Source organism: Malus sylvestris, chromosome 12 (genome assembly GCF_916048215.2).
Source record: "Malus sylvestris chromosome 12, drMalSylv7.2, whole genome shotgun sequence".
Taxonomy (NCBI): Eukaryota; Viridiplantae; Streptophyta; class Magnoliopsida; order Rosales; family Rosaceae; genus Malus; species Malus sylvestris.
In genome coordinates this window covers 9,037,913-9,056,852 of record NC_062271.1, presented here as the reverse complement: position 1 = coordinate 9,056,852, position 18,940 = coordinate 9,037,913, and the positions used below count along the sequence as shown (strand labels likewise).

General features: G+C 39.2%; 1 protein-coding gene across 6 annotated transcripts; it reads left to right on the top strand.

Moving 5' to 3' along the window:
• Positions 1 to 6,681: 6,681 nt before the first annotated feature.
• LOC126591816 (uncharacterized) lies at positions 6,682 to 11,758 on the top strand. 6 transcript variants are annotated; one of them, XM_050257517.1, is made up of 6 exons: positions 6,682 to 7,123; positions 7,262 to 7,432; positions 7,509 to 7,640; positions 9,673 to 10,074; positions 10,732 to 10,846; positions 11,194 to 11,758. In XM_050257517.1, the coding sequence occupies exons 2-6, from the start codon at positions 7,305 to 7,307 to the stop codon at positions 11,383 to 11,385; spliced, it is 969 nt and encodes a 322-aa protein (XP_050113474.1). In that variant the 5' UTR covers positions 6,682 to 7,123; positions 7,262 to 7,304; the 3' UTR covers positions 11,386 to 11,758. The 6 variants fall into 6 exon arrangements, with proteins under 6 accessions (XP_050113474.1, XP_050113475.1, XP_050113477.1 ...); XM_050257518.1 differs by having other exon boundaries at positions 7,245 to 7,432; XM_050257520.1 differs by lacking the exon at positions 11,194 to 11,758 and adding an exon at positions 11,041 to 11,145 and having other exon boundaries at positions 6,683 to 7,123.
• Positions 11,759 to 18,940: the final 7,182 nt, after the last annotated feature.

The window sequence follows — 18,940 nt, the reverse complement described above, 5'->3', positions numbered from 1 at the left end:
CGTACCAAGTTTTCAGTTTCTGCCTAGGGCTATGCAATCTTGTACGCAGTTATATTGGTTTGCCTTGAGGCCCATTGCCACCCAACCTATATGACGTTATAGTTGGTTACTAGGTATGAACTTGACGATTTTCGTATTTACGCATTTGGGTGTGCATTCCATGTGTGAAATCTCGTTCTTGGATTTCATTGTTATAATCTACGTATTTGTATTATTGAGATTTTATATTATTTTTCGAGAATTTATATTAATTTATTTGAATTTAGATTTCAATTAAACTAGTTACGAAGTTGAAGTTTGGAAATTAATTATTTAAAATCTGTAGACCTTTGGAGGTCTCAATTTATATTGTCGAATAGATCTCGAAACCACGAACGCATAGGTGAAAGCCGTTTGCGAGTCTGGATTATAACGGTATAGTTACAAACATTTGAAGTTGTTCTACTAAACTATAGTTTTTAAATGAGATAAACCCCCACCATGTGGGAGTTTAAGGTAGCCAATTAGAAGTAAGGAAGGGAGCCAATCAGAAAAGGAGGGGGAAAAGAAGGACCAATAAGAAAAAGGGAGGAAAAAAAAAGGGTTATCTCCCTTCCAACCCGTGCACACACCACCAACCTGGTTTCAACCCGACTTGATTCCGGCTTCCTCCTGCCATTTTTTCGTTGAAACGCCACATCCACCCCCTAAAACCTCTTCCACGATTTCCCATCTATCATCTCCGCCCAAGATTGTGGGTTTTTAGGTCCAAATTCACGAGGAACATTACCGGAGTTCAATGGAGGGTTTGATGGCGATCCACCATTTTTGAATGTAATCCCGTTGATCTACACCACCATTAGACTCCCCTTGAGCCATGGAACAAAGCCCAATCAGTTTTAGGGGCGACGGAACACCGGAGTGGACGAATTGAAGCTCACCCATTCTAGGGTTTCCAACGGGTGCGAGCTGATTTGGGGCCTTTCCCAGAAAAATTGGACTTGGCCACAGGTATAAAACTTACTCTACTCATTGAGATCTTCATTTCTGTAAATTTTGGTAATTTTAAAAAATGGTTGAATTTTTCCGGCAAGTCGGGGCGGCCAACCGCCACTTGCGGCAGCGGCCTGGCCAGTGGGCCGACGATGTCCTTTTAAGTTCAAGTAGATGCCTTGATTTCATAATTGATATCCGTATGACGTAATTTGATTGTTTGGACTTAGTTTCATTACGATACCTTACTTGGTCAAAATATGAATCAACGATCCGATCGTTGGATCGTCACTAAACCTTAATGCGTGTTAGACCATAATATTTGTGGATCATAGAAACTTACGGATCAGGAATCCGACGTACGGATCTTCCCTAATTGGATTTCTAAGTTTGTAAAATAAATTGTTGACAGCCACTTAATTCTAGTAATTGGCGAAGATCCGACCGTCGGATCGCGATGGAATTTTAGTATGTTGTTCTAGAAGCATAATGTGGACTTTGGGAAGTTATGGATCAGAAATCCGATATGCGGATCTTCAGGATCAAATTACGTAGAGTTGTGGACCCTATCGTTGACTGAGAGTTGACTTGTGGTCAACATGTCTCGAAACGTTCTAAATAATAAAATTAGTACTACGAGACTAATTGAAGTCTAGTGGGCTTATATTGGTTAGATAGTGACTTGAATATATGAGATATGATTATTATCTTAATTTCTTATATTGGTATCATTTGTGAATATGATTTGGTCTTATAAATATGATTTCTATTGAAATGTGATTTTTATATATTTAGCCATAGACCTATGCTTATTAAATAGGATTTGGCTTGTGTACTGATGATGTTTGTGATATATATGTGTTTAATTATCTCTTTAATAATGTGATTGATAATTATGATGAATGTTATGACAATTATGGGATCTAAATATTGTTTGATAATTATTTAGATATGATTGCCAACTGAATACCTATTTGAACTTGGCATTACTACCTAGCATGAGATGGAGATGAAAGTCAGGAGATGAGTTAGGTACTTTATTAGGTTTTTAGTAGAAATAGTAATTAAGGGAATTCCTTGTGTTGTGCTCCATATGACTAGATGCTGGTTGATACGGGGAGTCGATAGCATGTATGCGTATAATTATGTATAATGTGTGATGATGAGATTGCACCATGTAGTAGTGGTACATGGATGGTCTTGCTTGGTATATCCGCGATGGGGGACCATACACATGCTAGGAGTGATCATGCTTGGTATATCCGCGATGGGTGATCACTACCTAGAGCTATATGATACAGTCCTGATTGGTATATCCGCGATGGGGGACTGTTATGGGTGATCATGCTTGGTATATCCGCGATGGGTGATCACTGCCTGCACGATGAGATTATGCTTATGGTTCCGCTTGGTATATCCGCGATGGGGGACCATACACATTCTAGAGGTGATGATGATTAGTTGTACTTGGTACATTTGATAGGCGATCATATTTAGTTTGGTTCCGTTGAGTGGTCTGTAACCCGAGGTTGTTGAATTTTGTGGAGTAGTCTAAAAACCCATTATTTGGAGAAGGCTTGGCTTAACTGTGTCACTCTAGCCTTAGTTTTATACATATTTGTGTCAATGGTTTCGAGAATCTTGTCAATTGAGTTAGAAAAGATGTTGGACGTCTGAGTGACTCTTTCAAGATTTTCTACGATTCGATTATGATTTCATAAGGTATGAATTTAGAAGATATGAGAATAATTGTTATTACTTTGATCAAATTAATTAATTAATGCGGCTAGAGAATGGTTTTGTGTTTCGTCGGTTCTTAAATATGATGTATGTTGTGAATTACGATATCATGATGAGACATAATGATTTATATGTTGGATAGGAGAGAAATCATGTTTTCATGGGAGTTGGTTATGTAGCATGAGTCCAGGAATTACATGTTGTCAGTTTATAATAAATGATTGAGGAATGGTATGCTTTTTTGCTTGAATTTAGTGGAATAAACGTCTGATTTTGTGATAAGTGAACTACGAATGACTTGATCCCTATTGAGGTTATGTAGGCAGTCTAACGAGGAGGTTAGATGCAGCCATAAAGTAAACGAAAAATTACTTTGCAATTTGATTTTCGAGTTGTGATTTGCCATATCCCGGAGATGGGGTATGTGAGATATACAAGTATTTGGTAACGTCACGTGTCGATCCTGGACGTATGTCGGGATCGGGGCATGACACCATGCACTAAGTTGCGCCGCCGCAACGTACCACCATGGGTCCTAAAAAAAAAAGGATATGCATCTTTTGTCGATCATGATTCTCCTTCACCTTAGCTCTCTTAGAGCCCTTGCACGTGATCTCTTTATTGTTCATTTGCGGGTTGTCACTTTAATGAGACAGTCTTCCCGCCATTAGGGGGAGATAAGAACGTCAACGTTCTTGGAGAATGGCGCGAATTTGCGTGGACGTTGCCCACTATGTCTCATCTTGATCCCAATACTGCATAAGTATGATAAGCAAGTGCAAAAAATTCTAGATTTCAGAATGTTGCTCCAGAAGCATTCCTCTGATCTAACTAAAGTGACGAGATTATATACCAGCTGCAAACATGCCTGTAAGGATATACGTACTTAATGGACGTAGAGTCAACATCCCTGGAGGGTGTGTCGTCCCTGTTGGACGGTTTAAACACCCTTGTTGGACGGTCTGGTACACCGGCAGATAGCCAATCAATCTGTCTTAACCTGAAGCACGACATATCATTGGGTTCGTAAGATTCACTTCCCTAGATACGACACAACAATGAATCTAAACTCGATCGCTGTCTCAAATCATTATTAATCCGGATTTCTCCCGAGACTTAAAGTTCTTGGTCCAGTATACTAGTTTGGATGAGCTAAATGGAATTGAAATGAGATTATCATCGATGATGTTATCATTTATATGGTAGCTACCGACATAAATGAAAAGCGACGATATCAAACCGTGTTCCGTTGATTAAGTGACAATGTAGAACTGATTGGACAATTGAAATTACAATCCAGGTCAAATTCTTTACCAAAGTGTGTATTGCACCTGTTGTCCCTACATTTCCCAAGATAACCCTGTTGTGTTACCAGTGGGAAAGGAAGCGTTATGGGATGAATGAAATAATGCAATATGATGCACGCCTTACGACGCAAGGTTTCTCTCAAAACGTCCTGTGATTGATAACAACATGATGAAATGTGGTTAGTGTTTTCTCCATGGGGATATAGATACAGAACACCCTATTAACTTGTTTGAGGCGTTCACTTACAATCCGACGGATGTGGTATACCCGTCTAAGTGATGATCAGTCAGGGATATGAATTATGCCTTTGGGTGTTAAACTATGAAGTCTTATTCCAAATTGCTAGAGTTACAGTTTATGTCGTTGGCACGAATCTCACTAAGACTCTAGAAGAGCTTGAGAAAACTGCCTTGCACCTGAAGATGGAATTTGAGATGAAGGATCTTGGGAAAACTCATTTATGCCTTGACTTGAAGTTGAAGCATTGTTCTGATGGTATTTTGGTCTACTAGTCGAACTACACCCCAAATGTGTTACCTTTAAGTATACCTATGATCATCCATACGTTATATGCAAATGAGACCCTTGAAGAGATTATGGAATTCGAAATTCCATATCTAAAGTTCAACTTTGCGCTTTATTGTACATAACTCATTGTATTTAGACATGACATCTCTTTCGTTGTTGATCTTGGTAAAGATGCAGCACCGCGCTTACACGTAACCACTGAATTGGTATTAAAGACGTACCCTGAAGGTACTACATGGGCAAATCCCAACGCCTCGAGCGGATCCAACCCCCCTGATCCTCGAAATGATGTTTGCCTTGTTTGTTATGCTGACGCAGGTTACTTATCAAACTCGCACAAGGCAAAATCCCCAAATGGTTATGTCTTTACCGTTAGGGATATCGCAATATCTTGGAGGTCCACGATATAACCTTAGTTGCGAAATCTTCGAATCATTCCAAGACTCACCTCACTTCACTACGCCATAAGTGAGACATGGTTAGGAGTTCTTGTTGAGCATATTCGAAGTACTTGTTGTGTTTTTCATCCATCGTTGAGTCCTGACGACGATCCATGAAGACTATGTTGCATGTATCAACCATACCAAGCCATGATACTTCAACGAAGTCAATGTCGAGACATATTGCGTCCACATCTACATCAGCAAAGCATCATGAGATTGAAGTCATACAAGCCAATCCCAAACAACCTTGCCGACCTCTACACGACATTATTGCCGAAGTCAACCTTCTAGAAGCTTGTCCGAGGAATTGGTATGCCTAACTATCATATGCAATGCTTGTAGTTCTCATTTGGAAGTTATGTCAAACTCAGGGGGAGTATCCAGAAGTATACTCACTTGATCTTAATGTACTCTTTTTCCCTACGATTAGGAGCACTTTTCCTACTGAGTTTTTGCTACCTAACTAGGTTTTAACGAGGCACCCATCCTGGGCTGATCATACCCTTGTGAGCTATTCTACTTGCATCCAAAACACGTATAGTTTTGACTTAATGCAACTTTTCACTTTTCTCCTTAGACTATGAGTTTTTCTCCCACCTTGGGTTTTACCATAGCGAGGTTTTGTGAGTTTTACTTTTTATGCATTCTTCCATTGATCTGAGACTCGCATTCGCTCATTGTGCCGACGACTTCATCAACTATATTGCTTCATCACTGAAGACCTGATGTGCTATTTACTTGAGTATTTACACACTCAAGGGGGAGTGTTGCAGTCCTATTAGATTAGGAATGTGGTTTTGTAAATCCTAGTATATCTTGGAATGCCTCTTATATTCCTATTAGGAGTTGATTACCTATTAAATGTTGTAATCCTAAAGGGAAATGTTTTTACCTATCCTACTACTATAAATAAAGGCATAATGAGGTGGAATAGAACACATTCACAATTACACATCTATCTTTCTCTCTACTATTGCCTCACCTTCACTCTCTCTCTGGCCTCCATAATTATTCAGTAAATTATGCCTACAACAATCTAACTTTTTATTTTTTATTTTTACAATTATCTCTAACGGTAGAGAGTGTAATCAAAATGCTAGATTATAGGAAATTTATTACAATATAATGTGCATATAGCACCAAAATTATGACAAAAAAAAGTTTAATCAAATCACTAGAAGACATGGATGTTTGATCTATAAAATTCAAAACTGAGGCGCCTATATCAAAATATCTCTAAAAAGTATTACATATAAAATATGTGGCACCTTAATTGGTGGAGGAAGAATGTTTAATCAAATTCATAAAAAGAGCAAACGTTTAATAAAAAAATTAAAAAATATAGCTCCTATATCAAAACTTGGACGTTTTAGAAGACGATATTAGCCAAAAGAGGGATGAGGCTCTTCGAATTCTCTTGGTGAGGATCTTAGATCTCACATTTTATTAATTCATTACACATCGTGCGGTCAAGTTACGGGAATTGGATCCTTTCCTGAGCACAAGCTCAGGATCCTCTGACCAGCCCATGTGAGCCATTGGATTTTGATTAAACGGCTACAATCATTATAATTTTTAAAGAGATCTTCTATTTGTAATCGTTGGATCAAAATCCAACTGTTCACGTGAACCGGTATCCTGAGCTTGTGCTCATGAGAGGATCCAATTCCCAAGTTACGTTAGGTGCCGGATCCGGATGGGATCCAAATCCGCCAAGAAAACCTAAAATCCTTTTTCCTCTCACTCTTCCCCCGTCTCGCCCCGGCGCTGTGTTTTCCTCCACCCCACCATTTTCAGTCTCTTTACCCCGCCCTCCACCCCTCCCCTGGCGTTTATATCTACTCTTCCCACCCTTGTTTATCTCCTCCTCCGTCCCCCAAAAACTTTCTCTCTCTATCTGTATACGTATATATTTGTCTCCCTACCTTTTGATTTCAGCAGGGAAGGATGTGGTAAGAAGTTTTAATTACTTGAAAGGATCTCCAAAACATTGAAGACTCTAAGCGGGGTCTGGAGTTGGTTGCTCGGCTGGGGTGGGTGGCGCAGGTTTGTCGACTGTCAACCCCTGCACGCCGGCAGCCGTCCAAGATTCACCGGCCGACGGCATCAATAGCAACATTGGCAACTGTCAGGTACCATAGACAATTAATTCTTTTAATCTCCTCATGTTAGATTGATAACACTAAATGGGAAGGCATTTGTTGTTTTTCAGTTGATCAATATGTATAATGATGCTAATTCTTAAAGTGCTAGAACTGTTATTTTCTCAGAATTATACTTCAAAAACAAACTTCTGGGTTGGAATTTGGTATAATGGAGGTCACGGACCGAGAGAATTATTTAGGAGAGGGTGTTATTGAGGCCTATTCACAAAAATCCAATGACATTGATGAACAAGAAGATCACTATGCTTCTGCGTCTTCTTCCAAGTCACAATTCAGGTAATTAATTAACTTTATGAAAAAGTTAGAGAATAGCTTGTTTATGTACAGTTCTGATGTTGAGTTTTATTTTCAGGAAAGCGACATTGAAGGCTCGCTGGAGTGATGAGACGGGCATGGCTGAGGTTGTAGATAAAAAGGGTACAATTTGGAGGACCACGGGAATTGTTCGTAGTAGCAAGCTCTATTTCTCCATTGAGGAAGTTTTGTAAGTGAAAAAACTATATTTTAATTTTGATTGTTGTCGTAATGTATGCGGGGTTTCATGCAAATCACTGAAAGATTTTGTTTAGGTAAAACCATAAAATATAATAGATTGGACTTGAAGTAACCCAACTATAACAATCTTGATTTCCTTCCATTTCATTGTCTTACTTTCTGCTTCGAGAAGCCTTAGATTTTGGACATGCTGTTTGTAGCTGAATATATGCCTTTCAATGCCTTGATAGCCTAATAGTTACCTTATGAAATTGTTCCTTTCAATAATTTTATGCAAGATTTAAAAAGGTATTGGTATTTGAATGAAAAGGAACAAGTCTAGGCTGCGTATTTTAATACCAGCTTCAATTGACCAGCAGATTTATCAAAACATGGGACATTTAAATAAATGTAGTGAAACTAATGTTGAGCTGCACATCTATCAGCCTGGGAAGTGATGGTTTTGTTTTGGTGAATTGAAGTTGATGTTGAGCTTGTAAGACATTTACCACATTACTGGCTTGCCAATAAAAGGTAATGATTGCTAAATATGTGAACGGAAAATTAGCTATTGAAAAGGCTTTTGGGAAAGTTTCTGATGCGGATTGGAAACAAAATTAGGGAATATGTTAGGGTTGTATGTAGTACTGGTTCCTACACCTGGCATGGCCTATGCACGTTACTTTGTTGGATCAAATTTTAGAAATTAGAACATATGCATGGGGTGTAGGGCCCTTGCGAATGTAACGAATTTTGTAATTTCACTTTTCTGTATTTTTATGTAATTTTTGAATCTTTGTTACTGAATTTTATCCTGAATATTAAATTACGGTGTCATACAATTTCCTCTCTTAGGTATTTTTTTAGCAGTCTACAGGTCTTTTAGCCAATTATGCAATACTTTTAGAAAATTATCTCCCAAATAACTGGTCATTGTTCCTTTACTGGTTAAGTCTTCTTGGTTACCATTTGAGAAATAATTATGCTCATGGTGATGTTGACATTGTAGAAATCTTGAGATAATTAACTGAAAAGATGTATGCTAGCTTGATCTCTCATTGTTTTTCTTTAATTGCCTATTACTATTGGTTTTATATGTATATAATTTGCTTCGAATTACTCATAGACCCCATATTGGGGTTTTGGGAAAGTTTTAAGGTTGGTCTTAAAGGGATGCAGTGTAACTGTTTTGATAAATTTTCATATTATGGTCTGGTAAAGGGGTGCAGTGTAACTAGTTGTGAAACAACAATCTCTTTTATCTCGTCAAATTCCAAAACTGTCTGGGAAAGCGATTTGCTTGGTATGGGACCACAATATGAAAGTTTATCAAATTTGTGACGGACGTTGAAATTTTTCCAAACCGTCGATACAACTCCTATGAGATCTACGAAACAAATTTTATACAAATAAAACAAATGATGATAAGCAATCAAAAAAAAAAAAAAGAAAAAAAAAAGAAGATTGAGATTAAATTCGAAGGACTTGCATCTTTTCTGTTAATAGCCTCAAAAGATTTATGTACTACTCAGCATCAACACATCAACACGAGTATGATTATTTCTCAAATAATGAGCAAAAATGCTTGATCACTGCGGGAGCATTGATCGTTCCTTTAGAAGATGATTTTCTATAAGTTTCACATAATTGCCTAAACACCGTATTGTGTGCCAAAAAACAAATACCTAAAGAGAGCAAACCGATTGACACCACAATTTAATATTAAGGATAAAACTTCAATGACAGGGATTCAAAAGGTACAAAATAATATAGAATGGGAAATTACAAAATTCAAACCATTAGAATAAATCTCATCCGCCTTAGGGACTCTGCCAAAAGCCTTTTCAAAAGCTAATGCCGTTTACATGTTTGGCAATCACTGCCTTGCCATCTATTGGCAAGCCAGTGATGTTGTAAATTCACCAAATTGAAAGCATCTCTTGTCAGCATGATGTAAATGTGAATTCTGGTAATGATCATGAAATTTGTGCATTGTCCCATTGAAATGGAAGTGTTAGCAAATTGTAACAGTCCTTTTAAAGGTTTTTGATTGAAATAGGGGCTTTGCTTCTCATGGATAATGGTGATATTAGCCTTTCCTTGGAAGACATGTATGTGAAGATTTCAAATGGAAAGCACGGGTGCAGTTGGGAGGAATTTCAAGCTTATAAGCAACTCAAATCTCTTGGTTACATTGTTGGGCGGCATGGTGTCCCCTGGTCTATGAAGATTGTGAAGAGTAATCATGAATCTGTTTCTTCTTATGGTTGCCGTGACCATGATGAGGCAGTGGACTTGGATTCAGAAGAGTCTAGGTCTGTCATTGGATTGTTCAATGAGATGCAAATTAATGAAGTAAGGCTGGTTTTTGATGTTTATCTCCCAAACAGCAAGTTCAGGAAGTCTTCTCCTGGTGACCCAAGTTTTGTGCTCTGCTTTACCAGGTATTCATATTTTGGTAAATCGTAAGAATTTAACGAAGTTGATTCTGTTTGTGATTAGCTGCCATTTTTCCTTTTCTTTTAGATATTGATAATCATTATCATCAGATATGCCTACTATTTGAATAGTCCAAAGAATGATTGAAGGTGCTTTTGATGAAAATGTTTTTAGAACCAATCTTTAGTAAAAATGCAAGTAAATCCTGGAAAAGCACTTAAAGTGCAGTGCTTATTGGAAGAAGCACCAGTTATTTGCTTCTTGCAGAAAGCACTTCAAGTGCTTTTAGAACCCAAAAATAATTTTTTTAAAAGCGCTTTCAGTCATTTTAAAAGCACATCCAAATGAGTACTAATATTTTGTGAGTATGAACATATAATTCCTTTATAAATACAAAAACATGTTTAGTAATTAACAGTAATTAACAGATATTGCCATCTTGAAAGTTTTAATGGATCCCTGTTTATCATATTTGAAGAGTTTAGATTCTTCACCCAATATGAATAGGTGGTGGGAATTGAACATTTGCCCGAACAAATCTGTTGGAACTCAACATTCTTAAAAAAAGTTCTTTCCTAATTCTCTGTATTATTGAATGATCCGATAAGTGTCTCGTTCTCATGTAATTATATTTAAATGTACGCTTGCCTTCTCTCTTTTAGGGGTCATCCACCATCCAAAGCAGACCTAGAAGCCCTCGAGAGACGATGCGGGAACATTCCCGTGAAGGTTTGTCATGTGGAGCAGGGGATTGTGAGTTTATTTTCCTTTGACAAGGTGGAACTTCCAATTCTTCCTTGATACCTGGATTTGGTAATGTTTTATATTACACGAGTCAACGCTACACCAACAACATATTAACATCAATCTTTGCTAAAAGCATATTTGTATTCTTCAAGTTACTTGAAGCAGATCCTGCATTGTTTTTGTACAACTTGTCTACTTTTGCTAATCTCCTCAGTTCAACATAGGTTTATTCATTTGACCCCCAAAATAACTAGGGAGGCTCTTTTGATATGTTGGTAGGTTTTCCTACTTCTCTATTTTTACTAAAGGAAATTTTGTTCAGTAAATAATTTCATATTTTGTCATAGATAAGCCATACATTCATTCATTTCCTCCAGGGTTGCAACTGTTTATGTCCGTTCGCTGTAGTTGAGATCATCAACATCAGAATCCAAACAGATTATCAATTCTTCTTCTTCCCGCTCGATGCAAAAGCAGGAATATCAAGAATAGGTGAGGTTGAGGTCGAATTTGAAGTCATGTCAGAACAAGAGAAACACGAGCGGGAATTCGGACTCGTTGAATCTTGACATAGCGATTGAAGGCAAATGCATGAACAGCTGGATTGTGTCTGGTTGATGGATTATGCGTTTGTCATGAGCGTTGGTAGTGCAATGCAGATGCAGGAGCTTATTAACATCATGGCTCCAGGTAACTACAGCGCTCATGCACATGAGCTCATGTTGAATGCCACTGTCATGCTTAAGGTAATCAATGGCGTGTCGCATTTGTTGGTGACTCTTAGCACAAACGTTTGATAGATGGCCTGAATAACGGTAAATGTTTTTCCGTCAGCATTATTCAGTTAAACCGTGTAACGGTTAATGTTTCAAAATATCATGGTAGAGGTTCCCTTCAAAAAAAAAAAAAAAAATATCATGGTAGAGGCCACATTTCCCATTACATCCAAATAGTCAATATTCTCTATCGTTACATTTATTAACCCGACAACCAAATATCTCATTTAAAGGTTATAAATAATGACACGTGTAATAACATTAGATGCTGAATTTACCAACAGGATTCTCTCCGGATTTTTTTGTGAGGATCCTAGAGATCTGTGAATCTTATCCGTTCATTGTATATCGTGCGGTTAGTTTTTGTCAAATACTGTTTGTGTTTAATTTTAAATAAAAATATTTAAAATAATTTCTGACCGCTTGATGTATGATGAACGGACACGACGGATCCCCGAGATCTTTACAAAGAGGATCCGGTGAAGATCTGGATTCCTGAATTTATTGTTGACAATGAAAAATTAGTTTTGACTAGTCATAATCCGAGCATGGACTTACCAATTGTTGAAACCAAAGTCGCACACCATCGTGTGTGAATGATGATGCACAAATTCGTTAATCTGTAAAGGAATAAGCAATCGTAAGTAACCAAGGACTGGAGGGGGGGGTGGGGGTGCCGACCAAAAGCTTTTCGACAGTCAAGTTAGTAAGCAAATATTTGAGACTCAAGCAGTAGGCAAAATATTAAGTGTGTGACAATTAAGTTACCAGAGCTAAAGGCCCTTTAGGATATGAAATCCGTATTAAACTAGGAGAATCCCAAAGGATAAAAGTAAATATTGCATCATCTTAGAAGTGTAATTACTTGCCGCGCATGCCAATCCTTATATTGTAAGGATTCTAAGAATATAGGAAACCTGTTTATTCCTTACTAGACTAGGTTTTCGTGTCTTGCGGAACAAGCATGGTCAATCTCAGCGAAGTCATCAGACTTCGCACACTACTTCAAACAAGATAATGGTAGCATTGCTGCTCCGTCTGTGTAGCTCCGTTGTGGGCAAGGTTCTAAAAGACGTTAGGCGCTAGTCGGGCAGCAGGCTAGGGCCTAGCGCCTAGCACTTAGGCGGCTAGGTGAGGGCCTAGGGGGACTGTGCTGATTTGAGTAAATTTATTATGCATTGTATAAATAAGTGTCTATTTATACTTAAAAAAAAGACACATAATTATATTGGAATACATAAATTGCAAAATAAAATGACATATATTATAAAGTACATAACATATTGAAAACATAGGGAACAAGCATATAATAAGTGTTCATCTAAGTATTCAACAAGTCTCTATCGATTTTCTGTCTAATTGAGAGTCAAGACCTAGGCGGGCGCCTAGGCAGGCTAGACAAATGCCTAAGCATGTCCAAGAGCACTTTCTTAATTTTCAAACGCCTATGGACTAATCGGGGCAATGACTAACCGCTTAGCGCCTAGGCGGGGCTAGGTGGGGATTTTTAGAACAATGGTTGTGGGAACTGTTAAGTACATGACCGGACTTCTGAGGTATTTGTATTATGATCCACCTTACTTGGACCTTGAAAAATCTCGTCCCGCAATAGCCCCTAACTATATATCTGAAATTCCCATTGAGGATGGATAGTTATCTAAAGCTTATGTCTTTCAAAGTAAATTGGAATACATACTATTTCAAATCTTCTGACGCATGGTTATTCAACCTTTTGAATGCCGCAAAGCAATCGAGACGTTTTTCAGGCATCTTGTCTTGATAGACGTGCCATTAATATCACAATGATGATGATGTCTTAGTTTTGTGTGCACGGAGAACGAGGGACTGTCCGTTACTTTCACAATTAAATTCGGCCGTCGAATTTGTTGATCTCGAGGCGAGATGATCCTAATTCTACGGTAGGATGATATTAAAATATCATCGGATTTCCTTCTCCATCTTCTTCAAAATCCCTAAGTCTGTAGCTTAAGAAAAAGTTCAGAACATTTTCTTCTCTACTCATCTAAAATCCTTTGCTCTTTCAACCTTTTTTTTTTCAATTCTTTAATCCACAAAGTATATATGCTTCATCAAGCATCATTCCTGCCCTAACTGCCAATTACAACTCTCAATACGACCTTTCAATGGTTAGGGTTCATAGTAAGGAGGAAGGAGAAGCCTTTGTACAACATCTTCGGAACCTTCTTAACGAATGGAAGGTTTGGTCTGGTTACAACACTCAGGCAACTTACCTAAACCTTCTAATCCCCCACATCCATGTATCAGAATTCATCCTTAGCACTTGGACGTATGGTTAAAACTTTCATTGTCAGCTTTCCTAAAAGGAAACTTAATCAGTTATGACATGACTCTCAAGAAATTGGCTCCTGCAGGGTTTAGAGTCATTTCCTGCTTCGAATTGTTGAACAAATGGTTTGAGGCTGCCTTGGGCTTTAAGAGTTTTATATGTTGTATAATGTGCGAAAAAGTTCAGACAACTACTACTTATTCCAACCAAGGCCCAACCTTGTATGGTGGGTGTACATAACAAATCTTCCATGGCAAGACAAAGACTGGTACAAGGACATCCTCGTTATGGATGGAAATTGGAAGGGTGGCATCTTTAGCGTACGAGTTAAGAACGCCTATTTGACTAATCTTTGGCCAGACAACGATGTGAAAAACATTAGACTTTATCGTCAGGAGTTGATAGAACGTGCCTTCTAAATTCCTTCTAAACATTGTAACTGGAAGTGATTAACTTCTCTTACTTAGCTTGTGGATCATGGCAATGATATTATTGCTCCAAATCCCCAATCATTGATCCAGACTAGATCAGCACTGAAGAGGTTCAGAAGGGGATTCGCTAGATTCAGACTGAGGAATCTCCAAAATCAGACAAGAAGAAACATATGAGATTCAGTGGTGCATCTCCTAAGTCTACCGTGAAAGTTCCCCAAAAGAATCAAACAACTGGAGGCAAAGCTTCTGAAAGTTGAACAAGTTATTGAACTTTGTAGTGATCTAGCAACCTTGTCTCAAGTTTTAGAACTCAAGATCAAGACGTGTTCCTTCCTTGGCTGTAATTGCTCAAGTTCAAAAGTCAGTAGCATATTCGACACTACCACCACGTCTATTTTACATGCCCAACCGAGCTTAGTTGCGAGTTGACACACTCGCATTCACAAGAAGGACATAGTTAGCTCATAATTACTTAGCATGTAGGTCATGTAGGCATTATAATTTTTAGAGTCAACATTTTAGCACACCTAGTGAGACTAGTGCTAAGATAACTATGAAGATCATGACCACATAAACTTGTTTTGTCAAGAAGAAAACAGTGATGGGGAAATCATTTGCAAATCAGGCATTTACAAATCAAATGTTTGAAACCAAGCAATTGTGCCTACCGGCGTAGAACAGGCACATTATCATTCTGTTGCCGTCACACCAAGCCCCGCTGCGCGTCGAGAGGTATAACTTTCGGCAACCAGAAGTTATCGGCAATGTCTATTGAGAAGAAAACGAGGCTCGTCGATTTCGAACCTCATGAAGGTACGGTCGAAGAGGAAGATGAAGAAAACGATGAAGCCTCATACATACCTCCTAAAGTGTTTTTTCGACGTAGACTCGCTGAACATACCAGACATTTAAAGCATGCTTTGGAGCGAGAACTCGGCCAACTCTAATGCTCTACGTGAAACTCTTATCACACCCCTGAGAAAAACATTCACTTTCTTAACCCTCTCGTCAACACACCTTCAACTTGGATAAGCATGGTTCTAAAATACGCTAGATGCTAATCGGGCGACGGCAGAAGCCTAGCGCTTAGGCACCTAGGTAGGACTAGGCGAATTTAAGTAGTATATAATATAAATTAATTAAATTTTCTTTATAATATATAAATAAACATTGAATAATTATTTTAAGGGTAAATTACATAAAACAACCTCAACTATTAGGTCAACCACAGTTTCATACCTCATCTTTAAAACATTTCAATGTCATACATTATCTTACGAATTTTTTCAATGTCATACCTTCTGTCAGTTTGTCTGTCAATTCTTCCGTTAAATGCTGACGTGGCTTGAAGCGGGACCCACTTTCTATAAAAAAAATAATTAAATAATAAAAACTAAAAAAATAAAATTAATTATTTAATAATTTTTTTTAAATGGGGGACCCACCCCTACAACCCCTCATTTGGTTCTTCCCGTGCTCCCCCAACCTTCCTTCACCACCCCACCACTACCCTCTCTTCCTCTATCTCCACGCCAATGAGGAACACCACATCGCCTACCACATTCTTTTTTCCCGAAAGCAACTCCCACCCCCAACATTTTTAGGTGCCCTTCCTTCCTTCTCTTTTCTTCTATTCAATTTCTACCAAACTTTGCGTCCCTCTGCCGCATCAAAACCCATAAATCTCCTCATTTCCCCCCCTTTTTATCCCCTCAAAAATCCCAACCATGGATTCCAGCAGCTTATGCAGCCAGCGATTGCTGTTGTCGGATCGGCTGCTCAGCCTCTTCTCCTTCTCTCTGCCTTCATCCCTCACAGACGACGAGGACCTCAAAGAGGCCGAGGTCTTCTGGACCACCGATTTCACCGAGCCCGCTGACGACGCCCTAAACCCCCTCCTCAGTCTGACTCGCCACATCAATTCCAGAATACTCGCGATCCCCCCTTTTAAGCAAAAAAGAAACATTATCCAAATAATTTTTATATAAGTACATATATAACACATATATACAATATCCCAAGCTTTTAAAAGGGATAAACCCCACATAAACATAGACGTAGTGGGTTGTTTCTTAAAGAATTAAAAACAAATGCTTATTCAATAACCCATTTGACCTCTCTCATGTCACCCAAGATTTCCAAACAGTGGAGCCCATTGCATTGCAACTAGGGATGGATTTTATTATCGAAGTATTGTGCCAACCGAACTGCCAACCGTATCATATTGATTTTGTGCCAATTAGTAATGGCATGGTATTGTACTGAACCAAAATTTTATCGTACATTTTTTATATTCAACACTATTACCACAATATTACCCTATCGTATCGAAAAATATAATAATATAGAATTTGTTTGTACCTTACTTAGGGCCTCCGTATTTAGATCTCATATAAATACTCAAGGGACTCAAATGTAATTATGTAATAAATAAAGGGGCAAATATGTAATAAGTGACGAGCCCTTATTCTATAAAAGGACTCCTCACTCTCCTCATTAGGAGAGGCCAAATCTTAGGCATTTAGGCCATGGGAAGAGAGAAAATAGGCTAGAGAGCATACTGCCTTTAGCCTTCTTGTATATTCATCATTTAGAGTGCAACAATATCAACATCAGTGTGGACGTAGCCCAAACATTGGGGTGAACCACGATACATCTTGTGTTCTTTACTTTCTTGCAGATTCACAGTCGGATTTACGTTGTTCTAAGACCTCTTCGGTTTTGTGCATCAACATTTGGCGCCGTCTGTTGGAATCGACATGAAAAGCTATGTCGGTTCTCTTTCATTTTTTCATCTCACCACCGTGAAAACTTCACCTCTGTCCACCGTGAATCTGCAAAAAACCCAGGAAACCAAATACTCTATCTCTCTCTCTCTTCAGTCTACAAAGCTCACTTTTTTAAGCTGACACGTTTTTTTTCTCTTATGGGTTTAATCTAAAATTTTATCATCCTTTATCTCTGAGCCCATTTTTTCCTCACAAATTTGCTTGAGCTTTCCATGTTTTCCCAAAGAGTCCCTGATCCCACTTTCCTGTATTGGTTCTAAAACCCTGGGCTCAGTCCTTCCCGACCCACTTCCCTGTAAAGATGAAGTCTTCAACTCGGTTGGAATCGGCTCTGTTCCAACTCACCCCAACTCAGACAAGCTGCTATTCGCCGTTACTGCCCACCCCGCCGCCACTTCAGCCCACTTGCGAACCCCCTCCTTCCATTCGCACGCCTAGATCGCCGAGCTCGACCAAGTTTTCAAGAAATTCGACGTCAATGGCGACGGAAAGATCTCGTTTTTCGAGCTTAGAGCCATCATGAGCAGCCTGGGGCAGTCGTCCTTCGACGAGGAGCTCAAACAGCATGTTCTCCAAGGTCGATTCTGACGGAGACGGCTTCATCAACTTCAAAGAGTTCGTTGAGCTCAACACCAAAGGGGTCGACTTTGTCGAGGCCCTCGAAAATCCCAAAGACGCTTTCTCTGTCTACGACATTGATAGGAACGTGTCTATTTCGACGGAGGAATTGTACAAAGTGCTCCGGAGCTTGGGAGACGAATGTTTGATCGACGAGTGCCGGAAGATGATCGGCGGCGTCGACAGTGATGGTGACGGTATGATCAGAACCCAGTTGACATTCATGAGGCAAAACCTAGTTGACAAAACGAGCTTGATTGTGCCAAAGATCTAGAAGAAGCTGAGAACGAGCTTGATTGTGCCAAAGAAGAAGTGACTGAACTGAAAAAAAAAGGAAAAGGCGGTGACTTTTTCCAAAGGCAGAAACTTTGACCGGTCATCCTCTTCCTCTTCCTCCACCACTCCGCTGAACCCAACGGCCGAATTGCTAAAGGTGAAAGAAGAAACTGTAGATGTTATGGTTGTGGACAATGACTTAGAGGGTGGAGATCATTGCAAGATCATCAACGGCGGCGGTGGCGGTGGTGATTTTGGGTTGCTTTCTTCATCTTCTTCCATGGAGCTACCTAAACCCATAAAGGGTTTGCACGAGGCGGGCCCACCACTGTTCTTGAACAAGACATTTCAGATGGTGGACGACCCAGAAACCAATTCGATCGTTTCATGGAGTGATGCTCGGCAGAGCTTCATTGTTTGGGACTTGTACGAATTCTCCAAGCCTCTGTTGCCCAAACATTTCAAGCATAACAATTTCTCAAGCTTCATTCGCCAGCTCAACACTTATGGGTTCAGAAAGGTTGATCAGGACAGGTGGGAGTTTGCAAATGAAAGGTTTTAGGGAGGGAAGAGGCGGGCTACAATTATCCGGGCACAAGGTGAGAGCGAGGCTGCGAAGTTCATCTCTGATGCGACTACACAGTGTGGTTGGGCATTCTCTCCAATGCTGGAGTCTCACCTCTCCTCACCGCTACCTTTGCTTCCTCAATGGATGCTGCCTCCCAAAACTCCCATCATCCAGCATGGAAAACCGACCACCAGATCGAAGAAGAAGATAAGCTTTCTTAATAATCAGTCTATTATTATTCCTTTTGTCTGCCATCTGCCAAAAGAAAGAAAAACAGAGAGAAAGCAAAAGCAAAAAGAGAAAAGAATACGCAGTGAACAGAGAGAAAGCAAAAGCAAAAAGAGAAGAATACGTA

Bases quoted from the DNA above. Each gene is read 5' to 3' on its own strand.
- LOC126591816 (XM_050257517.1), top strand. From the start codon at position 7,305: ATGGAGGTCACGGACCGAGAGAATTATTTAGGAGAGGGTGTTATTGAG. The intron at 10,075-10,731 runs GTATTCATATTT...TCTCTCTTTTAG, and splicing joins TTTGTGCTCTGCTTTACCAG to GGGTCATCCACCATCCAAAG. The intron at 10,847-11,193 runs GTGGAACTTCCA...CATTTCCTCCAG, and splicing joins GTTTATTTTCCTTTGACAAG to GGTTGCAACTGTTTATGTCC.